This window comes from Malaclemys terrapin, chromosome 5 (genome assembly GCF_027887155.1).
Source record: "Malaclemys terrapin pileata isolate rMalTer1 chromosome 5, rMalTer1.hap1, whole genome shotgun sequence".
NCBI lineage: Eukaryota > Metazoa > Chordata > Testudines > Emydidae > Malaclemys > Malaclemys terrapin.
The window spans coordinates 45,559,149-45,581,625 of record NC_071509.1 but is presented as its reverse complement, the minus strand read 5'-3'; the positions used below and the strand labels follow the sequence as shown (position 1 = coordinate 45,581,625).

Sequence of the window (22,477 nt, the reverse complement as noted above, 5' to 3'; positions counted from 1 at the left end):
CATGTGAAATCTGTGAATTAAGAAAACAAAGGTTTTGATCCAATATATTAAAAATCCTGAAAAAGCTGTTATGAATGGTCATGCCAAGACCAAATATCCAGTGCATAGGAGAGGGCCATGTAGATTTTGATACAATGTGTCTGTGTCTGTAGGGTATCCGCCCAGGCAGAGCATTATACCTGTGCAGATCCCTTTGCAAGATCAGGAACATAGAATGTAGTGTAGAAGTCTCTACATAGGAATTTATATAATAATAATTTCAACCAGAAAGTTCTCAGACAATTAATCTATATTTTAACGAGTCTCTAGGTATGTTTCTAGAATAAAATTTTATGCAAAAATATGGTCGATGCCAAATTGCAATAGGAAATTGTCTCCAAGAGTTTCTCCATTTTGTTTTGCAAATTTCTAACACATGATGATTAAGTAATGTTGATTTTTGGATTGGACCAGTGCTGAAGCAGCAGTGTAATAGGATACCACACACATTTTCAGATAGGAGGACCTTGTCCCTGGACTGGCAAGGTCTGGGAACACGGTAGAGGCAGGTAGCTGAGGCCCTGAGAGGAAAGGGATGGGAAGGGAAGGTCGACTTGTGGCAACTTTGGCTAACTGAAGTGAAATGTCACTGCGATATCAGGAATTTTGAAGTTAAATAAAAGATGGAATTGAGCGAGGACTCCAGTAAGTTTTATTTGGTTCTGGCAAGAGGGATAAGGAAAGAAAAACAATGTTATGATGAACTAATCTTCTTAGCGTATGTGCAACGTGCCTCAGATGGCATGTGACTAGGATTCATCACCGAATCTGGTTCACTGGTTGGATCATTAGCTTCCCCGGGCTGGGCTGGGTCCTGATGGGGAGTGCAACGTGAATGCTGATCCATGCCTCCCCAGTAGAAACCATAGAATTCAAAGTCTAGTCTGTGTCACCTTCCTTTTTATGTTTTTCTTTGGATTTTCACAAGTCTCAAATTGGCACTTGATATTTTTTTCTGTAAGTACCTCAGTACCTCCGGGCAACTTGAGGATAGTGTTGGTCTCAGGAGAATGCCCTTGTTTTTGTTGGGCTGTAGCCCACCCTGAATGCTCCATACACATTTTTTTGTTAAATGTGTGAATGGTATTCTGTGCCTACAGTGTTTTTATTTAATCAGAGAATTTGTGATATCATTAGTTAAACATTTCACTGAATACATGGATTTTGGTATAGAATAATTTGGTGTGGAAGGCTTATTAGTTCATTCCTCTGCATTGTGGCAAGATTCATATAACTTCTGTAGAAAAAGTTGGTGGATTTACAGGTTTCAGATGAATGAAAGAGAGTGAACTGGAATAAAGTACCACTATACAGGAGACATTCCAGTTCAGCCCCAATATTATCTTTTTCCATCAGTTCACAAGAGTTTGCTCTACTTGAGATTAGTTTATTTGTGCTGTTCAGCCTTTCAGGTTTCTCAAATAAACAGATATATTTTATTCCTCAACAACTAATATTCTTACCCTTTTAAAGATCCTTTTTCTCATTCATTTATTTTTCTTTGTGTCCCTGTCCTTTAACTAAAGCGATATTCTGAAGCATTGCTTCAATCAGTAGAAAATAGCCTTGAGTTGAAAGTGATTCTAATTTGACAGATTTCCTTAAGGAAGGCTTGTAAGGAACAAAGACAAAAGTCAGGTGTTGTTTCATAGTATACCTTGATATGGATATTTAATACAAGGAAAATGAGTTAATCCAACACGGAGAAGCAGAGAAACATTGGGTAGAGGGAAAATGACACTATTAATGCAAATAACCAAAAAAACATTGGTCCAAATTGAAAAAAGTGGAAAAAAAATTAGTGTGTTCTCAAATTTATTGTGTTTTTTTGTTGGTTGCAAGACATTTTTTCCCTGCTTTTATAGCAGCATATGCTCCTGTGCCATTTTCATCAGCACAGGAAATGGCTCTGGTGTAATTGTAGGTTAAGAATAATTTGAAAAATCCTGCGACCTGTTAAGAGAAAATGGTAAATAATACTAAATATGTGGGTTTTATATACCTTTTTTAAAAAATATCTTGAAAAGCTGTTTTGGCCATGAACAATTTATAGCGTACTCTCCATTAAGTTATTGAATAAATGTATTTGAGAAGCTTTATGTTCAGCATATAAAATATCCTCTTCCAAATTTTTGAGATTATTTTTATCTTGTTGCCTTTTTCAGCAGTATCAGCAGAACATGGGGAGATACTTTTTGTATTTAATCTGAGCATTTTTGAAGGTTTAAGGTGAATTCCCTAAATTAATCCTTTTGTACCTGGACCATAGATTTTCAGAAAAGATCTAACTGATGGTCTGAATTTCATTAGTTTCTTTATATTATACTAAAGTTTAGTGCGATGTTCTCCCCTACATGGGAATAGCCAGTGGAGGGCAAAGGAAACCACAGGGTTTCACTTTCCCTCAGGGGTGGGATGTATCTTGCCACCACAGCAGGAGCTGGTGGTTTGGTCCCTTTAAAGTATGGAGCTTAAGGAATCCTCAGGAAGCAAGGTTTCTCTCTACTGTCCTAGGACCTATGGCTCTTATAGGCTAATAGTTTAAAAGCTAGGAGTTCCCAAGGGAAAGTTGTGCTGATCCTATTAACTACCACTAAATTCCAGGTACAGTTTAACAGGATGACAGCTACCGCAGAAGCTGTTCTGTCCAGGAGTTTCTGCAGCATGGCTGTTTCAGGAACATCTCCTAAAGTCAGGGATCCATAGCACAAGTTAATTCAGAATTCGGTTGTGTTAATTTGGAGTAGGTCAGCCTGAACAGACCTTTTTAATATTGGGGAATTTAATGGGAGGAAAGAGATGGTCTAATGTCATCTAAATATCTTATTCTCCCTCCACAGCAGTTGAGTACCTCCTGTTCAAGTCCATGGGAGTTACTCATATCCTGTGGAGAGAAGAATAGGGACCCTATGATTGGCACTTAAGCTGTGTCTATCCTATGAGCTGGGGCTGTGATCCCCCTGCTTGTGTACACATACTCGTGCTAGCTCTCATTGAATGAGCACAAGTATAAATCTCAGTGTTGCCATGGCAGCACAGATAGTGGCAACGGAGATGAGTACGCACTCGCCTGAAACCAGTGAGTACGTACTCGGCACAGCTAAGCCAGGCCTGTGCTGCTGCTACCGGTGCTATTGTGGCTACACCACTATTTATACTCACGCTAGCTCCATGTGAGCCAGGAAATCGCACTCCTAGCCCGTAGAGCAGACATAATGTTAAATGACTGCCCCCTGGCACTCTTTGCAGAAACCAGTGCATCTCTCAGCTTGCTGATACTGATTGTAACAGTGTTAAAAATGTGCATTTGATGAATTATATAGCAATTTCCTTATAGACTTTTGAATGAGGTTAAGGACATTTGTTGTTTATTTAAAAAAAAACACACACTCAAGGAAGTTGTGTTAGATTGTTCAGAATTGTTTTTGTTGCAAGAAGTCTGCCTGTGCTCCCTACTAGTCACCTTTTCCCGTCCATTGTCCTTTTTTCTTCCTGTGTCCTCGAAATTATTTGACCCTTATGCTGTACATTGCCTTGTATTTCAGTGTTTCCAGTTCACGCTATATTTAGAGTTAGAATACTCAACAAATGAACTCCTGAGAAATGGAAATTCCATTTTTCTCCGAATTGCTGTTTTGTAGCAGGTCATAGCAGTTATGGCCAACATTCACATTCAGACTCATTTTGCTTGCTTTCAAGATCATACCTAAAGAGTAATCTCATTGTCTGTTTTTAATTCATATTAACTTTTCCTTATTCCAATCATTTGTTTTGGTAAGTAACTGTAGAAACATCTCCTCCTGAACCCCTCTCCCTCCGCCCCCCCACCCCATCCAAATGCCATTGTATAGTGGACTAACTAGTTCAAGTTTTGAGGTGATCTGTTCCCTAACCCATCCTGTAAATATCAATGCTAACAACAGTGTCTTGTATTTTTTTTTCTTTTTTTTTTTTTATCAATGTGCTTCTTCCTGTGTGAATAATTATATGTCTAGAAACAGCCATGGAGTGATTTTGCTGTACTGAATGGGGGAAAGATTAATAGTGACATTTGGAAGGCAAGTATGTTGTTAGATTTTAGAATATTTAATACTATTACCCTTGTTTTTGCATGGCCGTGGCTGTAATTTTTTCTTTTCTTTATTTTTTTTTGCTCCACGAATGTCATTCATAATATAGGCCAAAGTAAATGGGGTATTGCTAGGGATATCTAGCACACAAACATGCTGCCATTTTCTGATCTTTGCACTTAGAATGGATTCAGTCTAAATCAACAGGGTAAATATCATGTTGTAAAAATAAGATGCCTGCACTGAATGAAAAATAATTTGAAAATATATGCATGCCTTTTTTTAACTTTATCCGGAAACACTGTATGCTTCTTGGCAGGGAGGATTTTATTTCCCTTTGAAATTAGAGGTAATTTGCTGTATCACACGCCTAATAATGTATTAATAATGGTATGTTTATCTCTAGGACCTTCATGCAGCCACAGTGAATCCAGACCCCAGTCTAAAAGAATTTGAGGGAGCAACATTACGCTATGCGTCTTTGAAGCTCAGGTATGTTGTTTTAAGAAATCTCCATAGAGTGGCCAGCTTGAATATGTTGTGCTTGCTATAAACTATATTGACCGTAAACCCTATTTTATCAACATTTATTCAATGTTGTCTCATTGTTGCCTTGTACTTCCCTGTCTGTCTGTATCCATCTGTTGTCTCTTGTCTTATACTTAGTCCCTGTTCCAAAGAGCTTACAATCTTTTTGTTCTATGGTTGTACAGTGCCACAATGGGGTTCTGATCTAGGGCTCCTAGACGCTATGGTAATACAAATAATTAATAATAATATTTTTTCATAACAGAAATGCTCCACAGTCTAATGAAGATGATTCCTGTAGCATCAACAGTGATCCTGAAGCCAAGGTCTGTAAGAAAATATTTAAATAGGATAGCAATTAAGCTTGTAATTGTAAACAATGCATGCTGGTAGCAAGTTGTTTTCTAGGTTTAAACTTAAATACCCCCTCAAGATGTTAGTTGAAATGGTAATATTTTGGCACAATGCACATAGATTTTAACTATGTGAGTCTCTAAGAGTATGTGTATACTGCAATGTAAGCCCGGACTCCCTTCCATCTACATGCAAATTTATCAGACTTGGGCTCGGTCCGACGGTCCAAGGACCCTACAGGGGTGGAGGGTTTGAGCCTGGGTCAAGCTGAGACCCAGGGTTTGAGCTCTGTTGCTTTGCAGTGTTGACGCAGCCCCTGCATCTCAGGTCCTAGGAGTCCACCAAAGTATCCCACGATCCCATGGGCCAACTTCCTTTGTCATCTCTACTCCAATCGACTCTAGGGGTTTTTTGTCTTGTATGTGCTTTCACTGTTCGTGCTTGTTCATGCCCTTTTTTTTTTTTTTCTATGTGGTTCTGTTGTTACTGGTGTTTTGATGTGGTAATGGCACCTAGCCTGCCTGGCAATCGGTTAATGCTGTGCTTTTCTAATACACTTATAAATAAAGCTTTTTATTTAATCAAGAAAGTTGATTGCTATCCCCGCATCATATCATACAATGTCCATGTAAAATAATAAAGGTAAATACATGATCAGGGACAATTAGGCGTTAAAACACTATTCCTCAGTACTGTTGTCTATATGAATCCATACTTCACTCACTTCCTTACATCAGTCCCTACTGTAAATCCCTCCCTCCCCATTTCATAAGTCGTCATGTCATTCATAAATAAATTGCATGGCAATTAACTCCTCACCCCTCCCCAAGCACTGAAATACCCCACAATCAATGAGTCCCATCCCCACCTCCACAAGCTCATTCATAAAAGTGTTATTCACCCTCTTCCGCTGGGCTATGCAAGTGCATAATGTGAGAGCACAAAGCATCCCTGACTTCTGTTGCGTAGGTGCATCCTGCTCCAGCTGTGGTAACTGCACTTTCTGGCTGAGGGTGCCGATTCAGTGGCCCCTTGCTGACATATGTCCATTCAGGGGGAAATGGCTCACCTCTGGCTTCACAGAGATTGTGAAGAGCACAGCACGCTCCAGTAACGTGGACAGCATTGATGACACTGGCATTCAAACGGGTCTATAAACATCTCCAACAGGCTTTCAGTCTGCCAAAAGCACATTCAACATCCATTACATCTGCTGGGAGTGTAATTTTGCCAGGACCTCTGAAATCAGGGTACGGTTTATAAGCCAGTGCAAAAAGGAGTATGTGGAGTCCCCCAGAATAACAGTGGGGACAGTAACTCCATTTCTGACAATGTCAGTTGGCGGGACTAGTTTCCCAGCCTGTCCTGAATGTAGATTTCTGATCGGCAAAAAACTTGTGCATCATGAACTTTCCCAGGGCAACCCACATTGACATTCATAAATTGGCCTCTCTGGTCCATAAGGGCCTGCAAAGCAATGGGGTAGTACCCATTGTGGTTTATATACTTGTGCTCCTTGAGGAGGGCAAATGATTGGCACGAGTCCCATCTATGGCCCTGTTGCAGTTTGGGAATCCCATTCTCTCAAAGTCAGCACTTACTTCAGGAATATCTTGTAGGCCCCCCCTTTGGGTAAACCTTACGCCTGATTGCCTCAGAAACCTCTGCCTACAGTCGTCTTTCCAACACCAAACTGGTTGGCAACAGACCCATAGCATTCTGGGGTAGCTAGCTTCCAGATAGTTATAGCCGCCCATTTCTGGACCAGCCATGCATGCATGTATCTTTATGCTGGAAGGTCGAGGCAATCTGCTCACAAAGCTCCAGAAATGTAGCTTTCTTCATGCAAAAGTTCTGGACCCCCTGCTGGTCATTCTGGTTTGTGTGACGATGTGATTGTTCCAGTCTGTGCTGCAGCCCTGCGCCATGAGTTCTGGTCTACGCAGTGGGCATCAGCAGCTATACTGAGTGTCATGAACAGCATCAACCAGTTTGAGTCTGTGATCCCTGGACTCCTCTTCCTGCTCTGTCTGGTGCCTTTGGTGGGTCAGGAAACACCGCCAAAATGTCCACCAGTGTCTCTCAGAAGCACTGCCCATTTCCTGACACTGGAGTGAAAGTGCAAGCAAGAGCTGTTCTTCAAAAGGTGCCCTCCCCCATGTTGCTGGCTCTGGTCGCTGGGAGCACACAGACCAAAATGTCTGCTTGGCAGGATGTGTTGTTGGACTGTTCAAACTTCCTGTAATGTGCAGGGTGGAGTCAAGTTTTCCCACAGTGCACTATGGTCAAAGAGCTTGAGCAGCCACATTTCATGAGGGCACCAGGGAGTCTGGTATCTGGTTGGTTTGACTTGGGTCTGTGTGCTCCAATGTGGACACTGGAGCCCCAGGTTCAAGTCTGTGTTAGAAAATTCTTAATGTAGGGTTAACAGTAGGTGTAGATTATTCAAGCCTTGTGTTCTCTAACCCAGGGTCAGCTGACTTGAGTCCCACTAAGCCTAGGCTTACATTTCAGTGTAACCATATCCATAATATCAATGAAAATAGCAGGACTAAATCCTCATTCAAGTGGACTGAAAATATACCCTTAAGGGTGTTGTTTTTTTAAACTGACTAAAGCCAAGAAATTCAGTGTTAGGGCTAGAACTCCTATTGACACTCCAGACTTAACTGACTCCTTTGATAGTACAATTGAGTTTCACACCTTGAACTGAGACCTTGTTGCTACTGTGGGCCAGGTATCTCCACACACAGGGGTGAATTAAGGACTGAATGTCAACCTGAAGTCTGAAATTATTTCCTTTTGTGTTTAAATCAGACCCTTTGTTGTTATTTTAGTAGAGCTTTGTTTTTTAAAAGTGTGCATGTTTGAGTACATATCTCCACATCTGTCATTTAAGTATTTTGTGGGCTACTTTGATATGTTGTACATGTACATTTTTAGAGATGCTCAAGATCTCTAATTTGAAATCCAAATAATGTATATACTCTTTTCTGCTATGTCATCAATCTACAGTGATCGACAAAGGGAACATAATCTTCTTATATGGTAAAGATGCTATTTAACCGATTTAATAGTTACAATGATATTTCCAAACACACTTTGGGGGGAAATAGACTGCTCAGTGGACTTAGTTTTCTGTTTGCACAATTATTAGTCAATACATGCATTTTGAGTTAACAGGATGATCGTTTAAAAAGCAAGGGTTCGAAAAGGAAAACGTGGTATTCCTAAATTCTGAGTACAGTTTAACAGGATGACAGCTGCTGCTGCAGTAGTGAGAAGCATAGGTCTTCACACACCAGCCAAGAAGCTGGCCTCTTAAAAATAAATTTTACAGGCTGATGTAGAACAAGGAGGTAATATTTGGACAAGTTGGATTCTGCACCAGGTGATTTTGCAAAGGTCAATATTATAAGCCAGTTCTGCAGGAAAGCCTGTGGCAGTATTGCTGTAGGCCATCAAGAAGTTTTGTTTCTTCCATCCCTTTCCCTTGCTTATATGTCTGTTCATGTAGAATGCAAGCTTTATGGGATAGGAACCAGCCTTCTGTATCAGTGCAGCACCTAGCACATGGTTGACACTGTATAAATGATTAATAATAACTGAGTACTCATGTTTCTGGGATCTCCACAATGGGCAGGAAAAGGGACCATGAGAAATGAAGTCAGGAATATGAAGAAAAACAACTGTACTTACTGTGGGCCCTTTCTTTTCTGTATCAGTTACTGTAGTCAGAGTTCTTTACATGCTGTGCACTACTGGCTTGTTGAGTCATTATAGTAGTGGTGGTGGTAGTAATGCCTAAATCTCTTTTTCTACCCGTGTGACTTTTCATGACACTAACATTATTTTTTATTTTCATAGCCCCTTTCATTCCTCAAACTTTTTACAAACTACATACTTTATGGACACCATCAATGTATTGTGCCTATTTATGACATGAGAGGCTGGCAACGAGTTACTGCATGCTACACAGTACAGGGATGGGAAATGTTGGCCAAAGGGTCTAGGGCAAATCCTTACCCTTATGAAAAGTGCTATGGGATCTCTAATGCCCACCACAGACAGGGGTTTACAATCTGAACCCCCTCACTGCCCAGTAAACTCCATTGTAGTCAGTTTATTCAGAAGGATATAGGGTTGAGAGAACCCTGCTTGGATTTGAAGCGGTGATTTCAGAAAGGCTAGATGCATCAAACTAGTAGTTTTAGCTCCTTAAGCGTCCCCTTTGGCACATCATCTGTATCATCTTTGTTAGATTTGTATTATTGATTTTAATGTAACGTGTGGCAGAAAGTACAATTTTCTTCCGTTGATTTTTTTAGGTGAGTTTGTTGATATGTATTTTTTTTCTACTTTAAAGAATTAAAATCCCAAACCAGAGAAATTTTTTTATGTTCTAGTTTATTAAAGTGACAGCAGTTTTAAAACATATTTACAAAGAAAGCTAGTCAGCATGTTTTAAATAATAGGAAAAAATTAAAGGTTATTGTTTTAATTCAACCCCCCACACTCACCCCCCAAGACAGTTCTGAATATTGTACCTTTTTCAGCAAAGAAAACTGTTTGCCACCTTGTGGACAACCATGAGAATTATTTTCTTGCAAAACCTATTTCTATAAATGTGTAATTATATTTGAAAGTGTTGGTGCCAGGAAAGAGCTCATAGCTGGTGTTCAGATAGTTTACAGGTAAAGTGTGATTCATCAACCAAAACAGTCAGATAATCAGAGTTATCAGTAAACAGAAATTGTTTCTATATGCATTTTGATCTAGGGCATAAATTCAAATTTCAGATTGGGAATTGGATAATTGAGGTTTACCTGTAATAGAGAAGATAGAAAAGCGGAAAAAATGATTGATTGAACTCAACTGATTTATTTAAATCATGTATTTCAGTGGGAATTTATTGAGGAGGAGACAACGCTAGGCTAACCACTAGTTCAGTATATAAGCATTTTGCTTCAGGGAATTATCTGTTTATTCTAAGATGCGTGAAAATGAATTTGATTTGGAGTACACAATGGACAGCTGCTCAAATCACAGAAACCGCATCCCTCTTGGTTAATTTAAGGCCCAATCTTGCAACTTGTTAAATGTTACCTGGAAGGTGCTGAAGGCTCCAAACTCTAATGCTGGAATGGGAATTGAGGTGCTAGGCACCTCCCAGGATCAGTTGCACAGTCTGTAAATTCCTGTAGGCATAGGACTGTCTGCATGATAGTAAAGTCCCATGTTTACCTATAGCACTATATAAAAAGTAATATTTTGCCATGACTGGCATTCTGCTCAGAAGGAAGGTGTAGGAATGGCTCAGTGAGGTGGGGAGAGAGAGCGGTGATTTACACTTTGGCTCATATGGGGTAAGAATCCTCTTCTCTCAACTTCATATGCAAAATGTTAATCTAAAACATAGACAAAAATGTCAGTGTACTTGATGCTAAGCTTCCTTTTTACTCCATGTTTGTTATTTTACTTTTTTCTCATTGAAGGACTGTTGAGAAAGATCTCAGCTAGACTTATTGGCTGTCTAGCAGACCTACTTTACATTCCATTTTCTTGTCTTATTCACACCTAGCAATTGCTGTGGCTGTTGCTGTGATTGCTCCATACTCAAGCCTTTCTCCCTGACTGGTTCTACTTGCCCTCCATTTCTCTTTTGCAATTGTGAAAGGATGGAAGATGGTATCAGAATCTGGCCCTTAATTTTGCTGAGTAGTACCTTCTGCACAGTTATTTCCATTGAAATCAAGGAGAACTGCAGCATGAGAGTCTGGATCTGTGTGTTTGTTTCATGCAGCACTGAGCACATTGTCAGTGTTTCGCAAAAACATAGCATCTTAATTTTCATAAGATGTGGTGATTAGTTTAGCTTTGCGAAAACATTTTAGCACTATGCAAAATAATATTTTGCAAAAGAGAAAGTAAAGCTGTAAACACCTGGCATTGTGCAGTCATATAGTAATGCAGCCACAATTCTTATGGAAGAAGACACAACAGAAAATGTCTTGCCTCTTTGGATATTCAGTCAGCTAGCACATAATGTGCTGATTTACATTATTCGGTGGATTGGCAATCCAAATTTCACTCCAAGGAACTAGACAGAGAACTTTGGCTTGAAGAGAATGGTGCTTTTTCACCAAGTTCTTGGGTATTAGAAGAGAACCACTAGGAAATGAGGCCTCCCTGGAAACCACTCTGTCCCAAAGGATGTGTCTATGAAGTATGCAGTAGCCTGTAGCATTGAGGTCAACAGACTCGAGCTCACGGATCTTCTACTACCACTCTAAAAATAGCTGTGTAGACAGTGCTTTTAAATTAGTGGCTTAGGCTGGATCTCAGGCTCTGAAGCTGACCCCCCGCCCTCCATTTGGAAATGGCATCCACCTCTACTAGACACGTCATTGCGAAAAATGGCCCTGCAAAATCAATACGCAGACATTCCAAGGGAACTGATGGCCATGCCCAGAGGTGTAATGGCACTGTTTAGGCATATGCTGTACTTGTTGGCATCCTGAAATTCCTTAGCAAGCAGCTATATTTGTTGGTCAGTGCTTGGCCACCTTACAAAACTTCGGGCAAGTGCCTTCATTTTTACTATCCTTAGGTGATCTATGTGGAGCTCTTCTAAAATTCTTGTGTGCAGTTTAATAGGTATAACAACACAAATTCCCCACATGATACGTGCTTGATGTATGGTAAAATCACCATTGCATGTGTATGGATGCCAGATTAGGGCTGTCATTATATTTACAGCCCTTCATGGTGGCTTCATAAACCCGAGCTAGTGTGGGATCCCTCTTGGTTTCTGCTCAATCACACTACAAGTCACTGGGGCACATCTAATGTGAAACAAGTTGACAAATGCGATAGATTCTGTCTCTATTACAGGTCACTTTCCATCTAGCAAGGGGAGGTGAGAGAGCCCATCTGCATTTGCATGCACTTCTATTCTTTTGAATTCGATGTCATAGACGTAACCAGCTAAGAAAAACATCCTAATTGTAAGAATAGTAGGACAATGGCCTAGGGAAGTCATGGAATCTCTTTCACTGTAGATTTTCAAAAGGAGGCTGGATAGCCATCTGTCTCGGATGGTTTAGACACAACAAATGCTGCATCTTGGCAGGGGGTTAGACTAGATGACTCTTGTGGTCCTGTCTAACCCTATGGTTCTACAATTTTATGATTCTAAGAGAGCCCAGTGTTGCATACATGCTGTCATTGTCATAGAAACACCCTTCCTCAGATGAAGGATTGCTACTAGGGGTTGGTGGTCCAGGACAAAGATGAATTTCCTCCCATATAGATATGGTTTGAATTTCTTCACACCCCATACCAGACTGAAAGCTCTTTGACTTTTTTGTGCATAGTTACATTCTGAAAGATCTGGAGGAAAATTCTGTAGGTCTCTCACTGCCATCTGGCATGGTGTGCCATATAACCGGCTCAGTTCCATGTCAGGAAGCATCAATGTTAATTTGATAGGCAAGGATGGGTTAAAGCGTGTAAGCATGCTGTCTGATGTGATCAGTTCTTTTGCTTCCAGGAAAGTTTTTTTTGACACTCATGAGATCAGACCCACTTTTGACCAGTTTGCAGTAAACAGTTTAGCAGATGTAATGCAGTTGCTAGATTTGGTATAAATTGGCTAATGTAGTTGATAAATCCTAGAAATAATCTAAGTTGGTACACATCTTTGGTGGTGGAGATTTCAGGGCTCTTTAATCTTCTTCTGAGATTTAAGTAGGCCTTGTGCATCACGAATGTGAACACTGTAAGCTACTGAGTTCTTGAGAAATTTCCATTTTATGCAATTGGCTCGTAATCCAAATTCTTCTAGATATTTTAATACCCTTTTCAGGGTTTCCAGATGTTCTTCATCACATCCACCGGTCACAATAATGTCATTCAAAGAACACTCTGTTCTCAGAATACCTTGCAAAACTTGGTCCGTTGCCCATTACCATAAACAGGAGCTGAAGCAATGCCAAACACTAGCTTGTTGTACTGGTACAGACACTTGTGTGTGTTGATTGTGAGGTATGCCTTAGACTCTTCCTCTACCTCCATCTGTTGGTAACCTATGACAAATCAATTTTGCTGAATCGTTGTCCTGCTGCCAGTGTAGCAAAAACGTCTCAAATTCGAGGCAGAGGGCATTTTTCAATGTTCAGTACCGGGTTTATGGTGACCTTAAAATCTCCACACACCCTAACAGCACGACATTTTTTAACAGTTGGAACAATAGGAGTTCCCCACTCGCTCCAGGCCACTTTTGAAAGTATGTATTCTCTTTCCAGATGTTACAGTTGAGCATCTACCTTTGACAGATATTGTAAGGAACAGGTCGAGCTTTGTGAAACTTGAGCTTATATGAAATAAGTCACTGTGGAACCTGTGTCTAATTCCATTCTGAGTGTTTTTCCTGCCACCCTCAGTTTCAAACAGATTGCTAACTTGTCAGTTTTGCTCACACTATATATATCCGAGCTGGCTTCTGTGTGTATAGATTGCTATTCCTTTTTTTATACTGATTTGGTTGCTTCCTTTTTTCTTTAATATGAAAAACAGCTTGGATCTGACCTTTTTATTACAGCTTCTGCAATATGCATCTTTAAATGGACAATAAGAAGGCAGAAACCTTTTTCACACCAATAACATATGTGTAAGTGGACTAGGGTTACAATTAGTTTATGCATTCCTACTTCTGTTTTAGCTCTGTTATGCAGTTCTGTTGTATCCCTTGCCGTAATTTCTCCTGTGCGTTTAAAAATGAGATTTTTCTTAGTTAAAAATCTCTACTGTATGCTTTCATTAAGCAGTCCGCACACAAAACTGCCTCTGAGTGCCTCGTTAAGCCCATCGTAAAAGCCAGTGTTCTGATAATCTTTTTATCTCTGTTGCAGAGGAAATACATTTACCTTCAAGTTGATTTTACTTACGAAACATTAACCTTTCTGCTATCGTCAGGGGCTTGGGTGCCAAGTGTTACTGAATCATTTGCACTATCTCTTTAAAGGTTTTGCTTGCTGGCTTCTTTGGGGCAATCAGACTGATTACTAAATGGTATATTTTTCCTTTAATCACACTCAGTAACACTTCTACCTGTTTTTCTGGGGGCATCTCATTTACTTCAAAATATTGCTCCAGCCTCTCTCTGTATGTGGGCCAGTCCTCTATGGCACTATGGAAGGCCTTCACGTTTCCAGTATAGCCTTGCGTTTCACCTAGCTGCAGTTAGTGTAGTAGTTTGGAGAACTCTCTGTTGTACTAGACTCCTTCCCAGCTCTGGGGCTGCAAGCAACATTGTAGATTGTTTTGCTTCTCTGATGCATAGAAGGGGCTTGAAATCCTCGTCGCCAATAGTAGTGTAGGGCGCATAGAGCCCAAATCTCTGATTAGAAACACAGACCAGTACACACGGTTGGAGCCACGCTGACTGACTGACTCTTATATTGCAGAGAGAGAGAGAAGAAAAACATAGTTACCACTAGATAACAACTGATTCAACATAAGCAACTACTTATGAAACTATAACTGCAAATTCACATACACAGATTCAAGATTCTGTTCAATACATGCAAATATATCACATTAGCATTTCTGATTTTTGTCCCTACATGCTTGTGCTATTCTTTTGTACTCCTCCTTAGCACAGCCATGTTTCTATTTTTTGTAGAATTCCTTTTTGATTTTCAGGTCATTAAAGAACTCCTGAGGGAGCCATAATGGCCTCTTGTTATTCTCCCCATCTTTCTGTCCTATTGGGATAGTTTGCAGTTCTGCCTTTAATATTGCCTCCTTGAGAAACTGTCAGCTCTCCTGAACTCCTTTTTTCCTTGGGTTTTTCTTCCCATGGGATGTTGCCTACCAGTTCTCTCAGTCTGTTAAAGTCTGCCTTCTTGAAACCCTTTGTCCTTATTCCGCTGCTCTCACTCCTTCTTTTTCTTAGAATCATGAAATCTGTCATTTCATGGTCACTCTCGCTCAAATTGCCTTCCACCTTGAGATTCTCTACAAATTCCTCCTGTTAAAGGTAAAAACATTTTGATTAACCCTAATACTGTACACTAGCAATACGTACTTGGAATAGGTATCCGGTTGCTGGCTATTTGACAGTGCACACACTGGTTTAGCAGGAGATTTCCAGGTCTCATGAGGCCATTCAAACCACTGAATTTAGTGATTATTGATTGTCATGTGACATTATTGTTTATTACTTAGCAATTTAAAAATCATTTTTCATTCATTTGGGAATGTTTGTAATTTTTTTGAAGAAAAAAATTTCCATGATCTCTGTTAATCAGATTTCCACACCAGATTAATCTCGGAGTAACACAGTTTGAATTCCATAGGGTTACATTAGAAATGAATGTGCCTGTTTGGGGGGGCTTTTTTGGTAATGATCTGAGTTGTATGAATCGCTCCTTCCATGCCAAACTTCAGTCACTAAAAAAACTTAAACTGAATCATAGACCTCTGAAAATCTAGGGTTTTAATGGAAATGCTGACATAGCCTGAACTGGAGCAGTGTGAAAATGCTATCCTATAAATCCAAGAAAGCAGAATACCATTAATTTAAGAACACCTCTACCCCGATATGACGCTGTCCTTGGGAGCCAAAAAATCTTACCGTGTTATGGGTGAAACCGCGTTATATCGAACTTGCTTTGATCCACCGTGATGCGCAGCGCCTCCCCCCCCACCCCCCACCGAGCACTGCTTTACCGCGTTATATCCGAATTCGTGTTATATCGGGTCGTGTTATATCAGGGTAGGGGTGTAAGCACTATCCAACATGACCTAAAAGAAGAAATCTTATATGTTTTGAATGTTAAGAACTGGAATGAGTATTCATGAGTCTAAAATGTTTTTGTTGTTTTTAGCTATAGACCGTTAATTTGAAATGACTTTCTATCTCTCTCTATTTCAAATGGATGCTCCGTAAGATAGTAATTGTGACATTCTGGGGTGTAATCCAGACGAGTGAGGGGCTGTGTACGCGCTGCCCCACAACCTTGGGTGCCTTTCAGTGACTTGTTGCAGTAGCTCCCACTTGGGCCACTCTCAAACAGCATGCAAGACACACCCCGAGTGTTTGTGCATAATGGCAACCTGACAGCCACACTTGGGTTACATTCTGGCATTTACCAGCCTGGGTTACTCTGCAAGGTGACCCAACACACTGCCCATCCTGGATTTTCCCCCCAAAATGTATGTTCTGGACTGTCCAGCTCTCTCCTGGACAGTCCAGAGATATTAGATCTATTGTCCCTTTATGGAAACAATACACAACTATGTGCCTCCTTAAATGGAGTTACCCAAACAATTTAACTTAAAACACACAGGATTAGTTTCAATTAAAGTTTATAACAAGTGTATTTAACTGCAAAAAGATTTAAAGTGAGTACAAGTTGTGAGGCATAAAAGTCAGAAATGGTCACAAGAAAAATAAAGATAAAATGCTTCCTAGTGCCTAACTTTACCTTAAATCAAGTATAGTTTGTAAAGTTCTTACCACAACCTTCCAACTGCATTACTGACCAAACTTTTCACGTCAGGACCCCTCCTGCAAAGTTCAACGGCTGTTTCTTTTGTCTTTTCGGTACAAAGATGGAGATGGACAGGGAGAGAGATACCTTGGGGTGTTTGCCCCTCACTTTTATAGTTCAGCCCCCCTCATAAAGTTCAATTAAGCTGAGCAGAAGGCGACATGGAGTTTGGGGGCAGGGTGGGGGGGGAGGTTTACTAAGATTCAGGTCTGTTTGTTCTTGCCCCCTTTCCTTGCCAAGGAATGGCCACTTGATAGGTAATGGCCCATCAGCTTTGATGACACCTGGCCAGGAGTCTACTTGTTCTTTGTCTGTGAGAAACAGGTTTACCTGCTCCCCAGACCTATCTGGTAAACACAGTTCAGTCATGATTTCAGTTTATGTTCATAATTTTACATATAATTTTGTTACATACACTTTACTATATTATTGATCAGTGAGTTAATAGTTTTTAAATAATACCTTACAAGGCATATTTTGTACAAAGATTATTACAGTAGTGTGTGGGGTGTGAATACAAGGGTGTATTCCATCACAATAATGTTTTAATTTTTTTAAAAACAGTCATGAGCTGAAAAGTACAGATATTTTGTTAGAAAGTAGCAGCTCTTGATTACTCGTTGGTTGTATTGGGAATATTGATTGAAACTGAAGTCAGTCTTGGAGATCATCATACTATCGTTGAAGGGGAATGTTGCCAATGTCCCTGCCAACTATCAGTCTCTGTGGCTTTTCAGGGAGTGACAAGGACTGCAGTGTCTAAATTGGTTGTTTGCTTCAGAATTTGGCTGTCTGCCATTAACAGCATTAGGGCACATTCCCTGCCTAAGATACTGCAGGTAAATAATGCAGCTGCTCTAAAATGTTCTGTTTTCAAAAGCACTTTTTTAGGAATAGTGAATTAAAGTGCTAAAAACATTGTTATAACAACTAAGAAGCGGGGGGTAGGCACCTTTCCTTGTTGTACATTAGACCCTATGGAGGAAATGCATTTGTTTACTCATTTCTTTCCCAGTTGCAGTGCACTGTGTACTAAATTGCATGGTAGTCAATATTTTATAGTGTCCTCAAATGATATTGTATATGATAATTACTATGTTATGATATGATATAGTTTAATATTGATTCCCATCTACCAAAGAATACCTTCAATAAGTATATTTATTTCAAAAAATAAATGAATTATGAAATATGTACTCCCCCAGGGAATTCAGACCTTTAAAAGAAACATTAACTAAAATGTAGGATTTTAAAGGAGGGTTATTATTGTTATTTAACGTTTATATTACGGTGGTGCCAAAAGGCCTTCAGTAAGAGTAGAGCATCACTGTGCTAGATGCTGTACAAAGATAGACTCAAACTTGCACTGAGTTTTATGCATGGAAACCCCTGTCATTACATGGAGCCCCACCAAAGTCAAGTGTGGAGCACAGCTCAGGATAGTGACCATAGAGACAAACATAATGCCTTCCCCGAAGGAGTTTACAATTTAAGAGGCTAACTTTTATTTTATTTATTTATTTATGGTAGGAAGGTCTCGGGTTACCTTGTTTCCCCGCATATTGGGGAAGCTGCAGAGCTGCAGTTCAATTTCTTGAGCCCTTCCTATATATCTGAGTTTTCAAACTATGATAGTTTTAGGGCTAGCTCCTGTGAAGTGCAGAGTGCTCTTAGCTCTCAGAAATACCATGTGCCACTGAGATTTTAGATTGTTCATCACTCTGAAAGATCAGGCCATAAATGAATGAGATGGGGGTGGAGGTGGGGGTGGAATTGAGATTTTTAAAGTCCTGACAGAAACACATTGTAAAACTACTTATCTCAAGAAAGAATATAAAAGTTGCCTTAAAATTGATCTACAATGAGAGAGGCTTTCCAGGTCCGCAATGCATGAATTCATGATCTGAGTTATTATCAGCCACTAGCAACATTTTCGTGATCAAGAGATACTGTGTGAAGGGCTTGCATTGTTCTGCTGGATTTCCAAGGAGTTGGAAATAGTTAAGATGAAATATGAGAATCTTGTCTCTTGGAAGGCGAAATACCTGGTTGGTATATAACTAACGGTTATTATATGTCCCGAGGGTTTCCATTTCTTTTTTGCCAGTGACTGTTGCTGGGATAACTAAAATGTAAAATACTGATCATGTTAGCTTTGTGGGAGCAAATGCCACACTTTGCCCTGAGGTGATGCTGAATTGTGAATATTGCTGATGAAGATGTGAAGATATAGTTAGGGTGTTGATTGGATACACATATGTTAGCTACTGCTGAGCCAGTAAGGTGTCACATTATAGTGCATAAGGCTTTTGACCAATGAAGAACTCCTTATAATATGAAAGAACTCTGTTATAAATGTAGCTGTGGGAGCAGTGAATAACACTTTTTATTTACATGGCTGCACAAATACAGTTATCTGATTTTTAAAAGAAGACGTAGCTCTGGATCCCTGTAAGCTAAGTATGTTTGGGTGTATTTAGCTGGGTTTTCTTTTTACATTTGAAAATATATAAGGAGAGTTCACCATGTACCTCTGTGGATAGAATAATGATAGTGTAATGTTTGGTATTGCTTCTGACTGAGTTGTGCCCTGTACTTTTTTTTTCTTGGTTGTAGCATTTTTTGCACAGAACGCCAGAAAAATCTGCCTTCTGACTAAGAACTATCCCATCAGGCTCTGTGTTTCATGATTTTTGATGTGCTCTGATTCAACACAGTAAACTTACTTCTGGACCAGCACTATTGATTTCTTGATTTATGAAGGCATCTTTGGTAACCAGATAAAAATCAAAAGTAGGAAACTAAAATGTGGCCATTTTCAGCCCCCACAGGGAACAGCATGTGTGCAAAGCTGCACTCACCATTCTGCAGATCACTGGGGCGGTGGAGGGAAGGGGTCTAATATATTTCTTGACCTGGCTCCTGACTGCTGACAAAACTCACTATTAAACTGGAAGTACAAACTCAGAGCCTCGTCTCAGATTTCTGTTAATGCTCTTCCATTAATCAGCTGGCATGTGCGATAATATATTGGTGACACAGTCACAATTTTCAGTCCTTCCTCCTTCCCTCCCATCCTCCCCGCAATTCCCTACAGGAGATCAATCAAGTCCGTTCTGCAACATGTCTAGTTTTTGTCAGCTTTGGCATTGAACTGACTAGGTTGATCGTGAACTCTCCCTTGTGTACCCATTCATCATGTTGCAGCTATGGAGTAAGCTTGCCGGATTATATTTTTATGTGTGTCTTAATTATTTACAGTAGCTTGCACACTCTGTGTAAAATATATGAAGATGACAACCTGGTCTTTTTTACACAGGTTTTTTTAAAGAGCAGCTGGTGTGTAGAAAACTTGGGAAAACATTCTGTTGAGAGAGTTCTACTGATACTATACTATACGCTTTTCTCTTCTTTTTCTATCCATAATGTGTCAAAAGTGCCTGGCATTTGTCAGGGCTGAATCCCCACTCTGGCACTTCGAGTGCAGAAGGTGGAGGCCCCCAAGGATTTAAAAAAATTAATACTTGCCACTCAAGGCTTGTATTACACTCCAAAGGTTACAGCTTTTCTCTGACCTTGGCTTGGTAAACGCTATCACTGCCCAAATGCAAAAAAACCCTTTGACCCCAGGAAGGAGCACTTGGGAATTCCTCCCTGTGGAGTACCCTCAAGCCCTTTCACAAACACACCCCCCTCTGGGGAAGAGCTCAGAAATAAAACAAAGGAAATTAACTGTTACCACCAGCTAAACAAACAGCATAGGCACAAACCTCTTAGGACACCAAAACTCCAATCCTGCTGTTAAAAAAGGTAAATTTTATTAAAAACAAAAAAGAAAAAAAATACATCTGGAACTTAGGCTTTTGCTAGATTTTAAAAGAGCAATTCCAAAAACTAAGCACCAAAACTAGTTTTCTTGTGGGTTCAGCTTAAAGGTTACAAGCAAACAAAAGCCTCCGGGGTTAGCACAGAGGAGCTCCACAAGCCAAAATACAAAATAAACCTGATTGTGTCTAACTAAACATTCCCTATCCAAATAATTTCTTCTAGGTATGGAAGATGAATTTTCATACCTGGTTCAAGCCTTACACAGCATTTCTGCTTATAGCATTGCTGCTCGAGTCTCCTTCCCCAGAGAACAACAGACAAAGGGGAAGTTTTTTTCCCATTTAAAAAAGTTTTAGCCTTCTCATTGGCTCTTTTGGTCAGGTGCACACTCCTTTTCCCTTACCTGGGGAACTTTGTTAACCCTTTACAGGTAAAGTAAGCAGAGAACAGCCACCAAGAGGGACTTTATAGCTAAAAGGGAGCTCTCCTCCCCCTCCTCTCCCCCCGCCCTTTCATGTATTACAGCATTATAAGAAAGTGGCGCTCCCACCCTGCTCTCAGCAGAGAATATTCCTACTGGTTATAGTCCAAACTTTTCCCCTTCCTGGGATTTCTCTTTATTTTTAGCGTAAACAATAACAAAACATAAAAATTAGTCTAAGCATTCTTTCCAAGTTTAGCTATTCCTAAGGTTTTCCCTGCAGGGCCTTATCTGCTCTAGAGCATTTCATGGAGCAGATTTTAAAAAATAAATCAATTTCAACTTTTGTGTTAAATGACCTCACAGTAGTTAGGTGACTTTATTCAGCGTGTATTTCTGGGTTCATTTCAATTTTCATTTTAGATCTGCAGTTCACTTGAAAGGAATAAAGACCTTTTTTATCCAAGTTTTCCCAAGTATCTCAGCCTAGATTAAGGGAAGAGTAATACGTAATAATAATAATCACTTGTAGAGAGTTTTAAAAGCACTGTACAAACAGTGTCTGGTTAATTCTCACAACACCCTACTACTCCTACATGGGTAAGTATAATTACCTGTGTTTTACTGATGGGGGTGAGATGGAGATATTAAATGATTTGACCAAAATTGATGGCAGAGCTAAGATTACAACTCAAGATTTCCAGGCTCCGGCCCTGTGCCCTGTTCATTAGGAGCCTGTACCTAGTGCTGATTTCCGCATAGCACTGATCTGGCCAATATCAGGCGGGGGGAGGGATAGCTCAGTGGTTTGAGCATTGGCCCACTAAACCCAGGGTTGTGAGTTCAATCCTTGAGGGGGCCATTTAGGAATCTGGGGCAAAAAAATTGGTCCTGCTAGTGAAGGCAGGGGGCTGGACTTGATGACCTTTCAAGGTCCCTTCCAGTTCTATGAGATAAGTATATCTCCATAAGGTCAAACTTTGAGGCTTTGTCTTCACTACTTAAAAAGATGGTTTTTTTAATAGTCAGATAATAAATGCAGAATAGTTATCTCGCTGTAAAATCCTAAGCAGAGACAAGGCAGTTGTGGTGTTCACCATAAGGTAGCTAGGGGAAATCAGCACTAGACCCCCCGCACCTGGGACTGACCTTGCCTAGTTTACCTCTCAGGACAACTACAGTGCCTGGTCTCTATCATGTTTACCAGCAGGCTAGCTAACATGTATTTGTTATCCCACAATAAAAAACACGCTTATTTTTGTCAGTGAAAATAACCCCTCAGGGCTGGAGTCTGCGGGGTATGAAAGAATGTGTTTTGTAATTACTGTTTTGACTTAAGATGAAAATATTAGTGATGATCAAAGCTAAATTGTATAGCAGAAGAATATAATGATTCTATGCAATTAAAGAACAGGTGAACACTTCCTTATAATTGACAGGAACAGATTAAATATAATAAACCGAGTGTGGGTCTCCTTGCAGTTAAACATTTAACTTTCTATAATAGTACTTTTCTGTCTCAGCCACTCACCAATGCACTGGAGGTGAGCTCAAGCCATAGAAAATCAGGTACAGAGAACTCTATGAGGAGACCAGAGATAAGGATGGAAAGAAATGTTCCAGTGTGGTGGCACTGTCACATTCCCCTGCCTTGACAGAGCTGGTTTGATTTTCTGTGG

At 40.1% G+C, this 22,477-nt stretch overlaps 1 protein-coding gene across 10 annotated transcripts in view; it reads left to right on the top strand.

Moving 5' to 3' along the window:
- Nucleotides 1-22,477, top strand: part of APBB2 (amyloid beta precursor protein binding family B member 2) — a 329,064-nt gene that overhangs the window by 200,090 nt on the left and 106,497 nt on the right. For 8 of the 10 annotated variants that reach the window (XM_054029786.1, XM_054029778.1, XM_054029777.1 and 5 more), the window contains 3 exons: nucleotides 4,035-4,097; nucleotides 4,516-4,601; nucleotides 4,903-4,963. In XM_054029786.1, coding sequence (XP_053885761.1) covers nucleotides 4,035-4,097; nucleotides 4,516-4,601; nucleotides 4,903-4,963 — 210 coding nt within the window. The remainder of the gene's footprint in view (nucleotides 1-4,034; nucleotides 4,098-4,515; nucleotides 4,602-4,902; nucleotides 4,964-22,477) is intronic. The other 2 variants (XM_054029785.1, XM_054029784.1) reach the window with 1 other exon arrangement.